The sequence below is a fragment of the Danio rerio genome, chromosome 24, assembly GCF_052040795.2.
Source record: "Danio rerio strain M-AB ecotype USA chromosome 24, GRCz13ab, whole genome shotgun sequence".
Classification (NCBI taxonomy): domain Eukaryota; kingdom Metazoa; phylum Chordata; class Actinopteri; order Cypriniformes; family Danionidae; genus Danio; species Danio rerio.
Window position 1 is genome coordinate 45,332,501 of NC_141044.1, and position 5,000 is coordinate 45,337,500.

The 5,000-nt window shown below is 45.9% G+C and overlaps 2 protein-coding genes across 9 annotated transcripts in view; one reads left to right on the forward strand and one right to left on the reverse strand.

The window, feature by feature from the left end:
• Positions 1–691, forward strand: part of wwp1 (WW domain containing E3 ubiquitin protein ligase 1) — a 13,528-nt gene extending 12,837 nt beyond the window's left edge. For all 4 annotated transcript variants that reach the window (XM_087310203.1, XM_087310202.1, XM_087310204.1 and 1 more), the window contains exon 25: positions 1–691. This exon is cut by the window's left edge and continues 36 nt beyond it. In XM_087310203.1, coding sequence (XP_087166329.1) covers positions 1–64 — 64 coding nt within the window. In that variant the 3' untranslated portion in view covers positions 65–691.
• The window catches only part of rmdn1 (regulator of microtubule dynamics 1), a 94,878-nt gene that overhangs the window by 86,468 nt on the left and 3,410 nt on the right, over positions 1–5,000 (reverse strand). Inside the window, exons 6-10 of one of the 5 annotated variants that reach the window (XM_087308725.1) lie at positions 3,175–3,230; positions 2,971–3,058; positions 1,579–1,609; positions 1,362–1,495; positions 1,244–1,293 (exon numbers count right to left, since the gene is read on the reverse strand). In XM_087308725.1, the coding sequence (XP_087164851.1) occupies positions 1,249–1,293; positions 1,362–1,495; positions 1,579–1,609; positions 2,971–3,058; positions 3,175–3,230 (354 nt within the window). In that variant the 3' untranslated portion in view covers positions 1,244–1,248. Of the gene's footprint in view, positions 1–995; positions 1,294–1,361; positions 1,496–1,578; positions 1,890–1,988; positions 3,059–3,174; positions 3,231–5,000 lie in introns of those variants that run through there. The other 4 variants (XR_015524503.1, NM_001105106.2, XR_015524504.1 and 1 more) reach the window with 4 other exon arrangements.

Below are 5,000 nucleotides of genomic sequence, written 5' to 3' on the forward strand. Positions count from 1 at the left end.
CGAGCAGCTGAAGGAGAAGCTGCTGTTCGCCATCGAGGAGACGGAGGGCTTCGGGCAGGAGTGACCCCTGACCCCGGCGCATGGGCCGAGTGCAACACAAGCGTGACCCGCACAGAGGATCAGCGATGTACATAAGCTCCTGTCATTTTAAACCAAATGTTTCTCTGGGCGGGCGGCGGCGGGGGGGCGGGCGCTCTGTCACGGACTCCTCATGAATATGCAAGCGTCTCCACTTCTCTGATCTCTCCTCTGGCTCCGCCTCCAGCTGCTTCATTCATCCGCCGGTTTTTAAGATGAGGCATAGAGCAGTTACAGTAGAGTCAGCGACAGCTCTAGTTTTATAGAGCTGCTGACCAGTATAGAGTCTGCTGTCGGACACACACTTCTGCTAGACGAGCGCTTGCATGGCTGCCTGCAGAGCCAGAACACACACACACACACACACAACTGCAGAGAAAGAGAACACACACACACACACACACACAGGTCGTTGTACCACATATCTCTGCAGTGTTGCCATGGTGACCCAGTCCTCCAGTAGGGGCGCTGCAGTGTTGCCGTGGTGACCCCGCAGGGGCGCTGCTCCTGCACTTCATCATTTCTGTGGCCTTTGACCGTCAGCGGAGGGAAACTGTCCATCATCATCATCATCATCATCATCATCTTTCATATTAAACATGAGTTTAAATCATCTGAGCGTCTGTCTGTCCTTCAGCACAACACACACACACACACACACACACGGTAGAGCACCTGCTGTACAGTCTCTGCTGTCTCCACTATTGGGCGGGGCTTAACTCTCCCTCTGATGACACGTGCTCAGGGAGTCTGTCAATCAAAGTGTCTGTTCAACAAGCTGGATTATAACAAACACTGTTATCCTGTTCACGTCACACACACACACACACACACACACACACACACACACAGCTGGGGTAAACTCCTCAGCAGTGCTGTCAGCAGATCTGTAAATAAGATGACACCACAGGTATAGATGTATATAATCTAGATGTCTTTATTGCAGTAATACAGAGAGAGCTGACTCTGGTCCCCACACCCTGCTAAACATCACACACACACACACCCTCAGAGTGTGTGTTACTGCTGAGAGACCCTCAGTGTGTGTGTCAGATGTCAGAGTGCTGCAGTAGTCGTGTGCACAGACACACATTAAACAGTTCATCAGTGCGTAACAAATCTCTAGAGTGGAGGAGGAGGAGGATGCTGGTGTGTGTGTGTGTGTGTGTGTCACACACCGAGCCTCTTCAGCAGCTCCTGCGCCTCCTGGTGGACCTGCAGAGGAGAAGCAGACATCAGCACAGGTGATCAATCAATCAGCACAGGTGCGGTGTGTGCTTCACCTGTCGGTCTTCCTCTGTGACTGCAGGATAGTCTCTGGCTTTGGTGAGCCACAGCGCCGCCTGCTGGACGTCCCGCAGCATCATGTAGGTCTTCCCCAGCATCAGCAGGTTCTTACTGTAGAAACTGGGCTCCACTGAACACAGAACACAGCACCGATCAATAACAGCCCATCAATAACAGCAGATCAATAACAGCAGACGAGGGTTCATACGAGACCTTCTTCAGCTCTCAGGAAGAACTCTAGAGCCTGAGGGAGACAGAAGAGGGAGATTTACCACAGTACACACCCCTGATCAAATCACCGATCAGTATTGATCAGCGCTGACACTAATAATCCCAGAATCCCCTTCACCGATCAGTATTGATCAGCGCTGACACTAATAATCCCAGAATCCCCTTCACCGATCAGTATTGATCAGCGCTGACACTAATAATCCCAGAATCCCCTTCACCAATCAGTATTGATCAGTGCTGATTCTAATAATCCCAGAATCCCCTTCACCGATCAGTATTGATCAGCCCTGACACTAATAATCCCAGAATCCCCTTCACCAATCAGTATTGATCAGTGCTGATTCTAATAATCCCAGAATCCCCTTCACCAATCAGTATTGATCAGCGCTGACTCTAATAATCCCAGAATCCCCTTCACCAATCAGTATTGATCAGTGCTGATTCTAATAATCCCAGAATCCCCTTCACCGATCAGTATTGATCAGCGCTGACACTAATAATCCCAGAATACCCTTCACCAATCAGTATTGATCAGCGCTGACACTAATAATCCCAGAATCCCCTTCACCGATCAGTATTGATCAGCGCTGACTCTAATAATCCCAGAATCCCCTTCACCAATCAGTATTGATCAGTGCTGATTCTAATAATCCCAGAATCCCCTTCACCGATCAGTATTGATCAGCGCTGACACTAATAATCCCAGAATACCCTTCACCAATCAGTATTGATCAGCGCTGACACTAATAATCCCAGAATCCCCTTCACCGATCAGTATTGATCAGCGCTGACTCTAATAATCCCAGAATCCCCTTCACCGATCAGTATTGATCAGCGCTGACACTAATAATCCCAGAATCCCCTTCACCAATCAGTATTGATCAGTGCTGATTCTAATAATCCCAGAATCCCCTTCACCGATCAGTATTGATCAGTGCTGACTCTAATAATCCCAGAATCCCCTTCACCGATCAGTATTGATCAGCGCTGACTCTAATAATCCCAGAATCCCCTTCACCGATCAGTATTGATCAGCGCTGACACTAATAATCCCAGAATCCCCTTCACTGATCAGTATTGATCAGCGCTGACTCTAATAATCCCAGAATCCCCTTCACCGATCAGTATTGATCAGCGCTGACTCTAATAATCCCAGAATCCCCTTCACCGATCAGTATTGATCAGTGCTGACTCTAATAATCCCAGAATCCCCTTCACCGATCAGTATTGATCAGCGCTGACACTAATAATCCCAGAATCCCCTTCACACCGATCAGTATTGATCAGCGCTGACACTAATAATCCCAGAATCCCCTTCACACCGATCAGTATTGATCAGCGCTGACACTAATAATCCCAGAATCCTCCACTGACCTCTTCATATGTGGCTGTTGGAGGAGAACCGAAGATCACCGCTGCCACCTTACGCTGATACCACGGCAACTCAGCGAAGGCAAAACACCTGCAGGACAGACACACGAGGACTGGAGAGACTGAGTGTGTGTGTGTGTGTGTGTGTGTGTGTGTGGGGGGGGGGGGGGTGGGGGGTGAGAGATGTGTGTGGTAGTGGAGACCAACCAGAAGCCCAGGATGTGTATAGACGTTGCATCCCGTGGGTTCAGCTGGATGGCCCTCTGTGGAGCGACAGTAAACAGTTTATTTCTCCAGTGTTTACCACATTGATGGGTTATTTACTTCACTGATGGGTTATTTACTGCACTGATGGGTTATTTACTGCACTGATGGGTTATTTACTGCACTGATGGGTTATTTACAGCACTGATGGGTTATTTACAGCACTGATGGGTTATTTACAGCACTGATGGGTTATTTACTGCACTGATGGGTTATTTACAGCACTGATGGGTTATTTACAGCACTGATGGGTTACTTACTGCACTGATGGGTTATTTACAGCACTGATGGGTTATTTACTGCACTGATGGGTTATTTACTGCACTGTTTTTACTGCACTGATGGGTTATTTACTGCACTGATGGGTTATTTACTGCACTGATGGGTTATTTACTGCACTGATGGGTTATTTACTGCACTGATGGGTTATTTACAGCACTGATGGGTTATTTACAGCACTGATGGGTTATTTACAGCACTGATGGGTTATTTACTGCACTGATGGGTTATTTACAGCACTGATGGGTTATTTACTGCACTGATGGGTTATTTACTGCACTGATGGGTTATTTACTGCACTGATGGGTTATTTACTGCACTGTTTTTACTGCACTGATGGGTTATTTACTGCACTGATGGGTTATTTACTGCACTGATGGGTTATTTACTGCACTGATGGGTTATTTACAGCACTGATGGGTTATTTACTGCACTGATGGGTTATTTACTGCACTGATGGGTTATTTACAGCACTGATGGGTTATTTACTGCACTGATGGGTTATTTACAGCACTGATGGGTTATTTACAGCACTGATGGGTTATTTACAGCACTGATGGGTTATTTACTGCACTGATGGGTTATTTACTGCACTGATGGGTTATTTACTTCACTGATGGGTTATTTACAGCACTGATGGGTTATTTACTGCACTGATGGGTTATTTACAGCACTGATGGGTTATTTACTGCACTGATGGGTTATTTACTGCACTGTATTTACTGCACTGATGGGTTATTTACTGCACTGATGGGTTATTTACTGCACTGATGGGTTATTTACTGCACTGATGGGTTATTTACAGCACTGATGGGTTATTTACAGCACTGATGGGTTATTTACAGCACTGATGGGTTATTTACTGCACTGATGGGTTATTTACAGCACTGATGGGTTATTTACAGCACTGTTTTTACTGCACTGATGGGTTATTTACTGCACTGATGGGTTATTTACTGCACTGATGGGTTATTTACTGCACTGATGGGTTATTTACAGCACTGATGGGTTATTTACTGCACTGATGGGTTATTTACTGCACTGATGGGTTATTTACTGCACTGATGGGTTATTTACAGCACTGATGGGTTATTTACTGCACTGATGGGTTATTTACAGCACTGATGGGTTATTTACTGCACTGATGGGTTATTTACTGCACTGTTTTTACTGCACTGATGGGTTATTTACTGCACTGATGGGTTATTTACTGCACTGATGGGTTATTTACTGCACTGATGGGTTATTTACAGCACTGATGGGTTATTTACAGCACTGATGGGTTATTTACAGCACTGATGGGTTATTTACTGCACTGATGGGTTATTTACTGCACTGATGGGTTATTTACAGCACTGATGGGTTATTTACTGCACTGATGGGTTATTTACAGCACTGATGGGTTATTTACATCACTGATGGGTTATTTACTGCACTGATGGGTTATTTACAGCACTGATGGGTTATTTACTGCACTGATGGGTTATTTA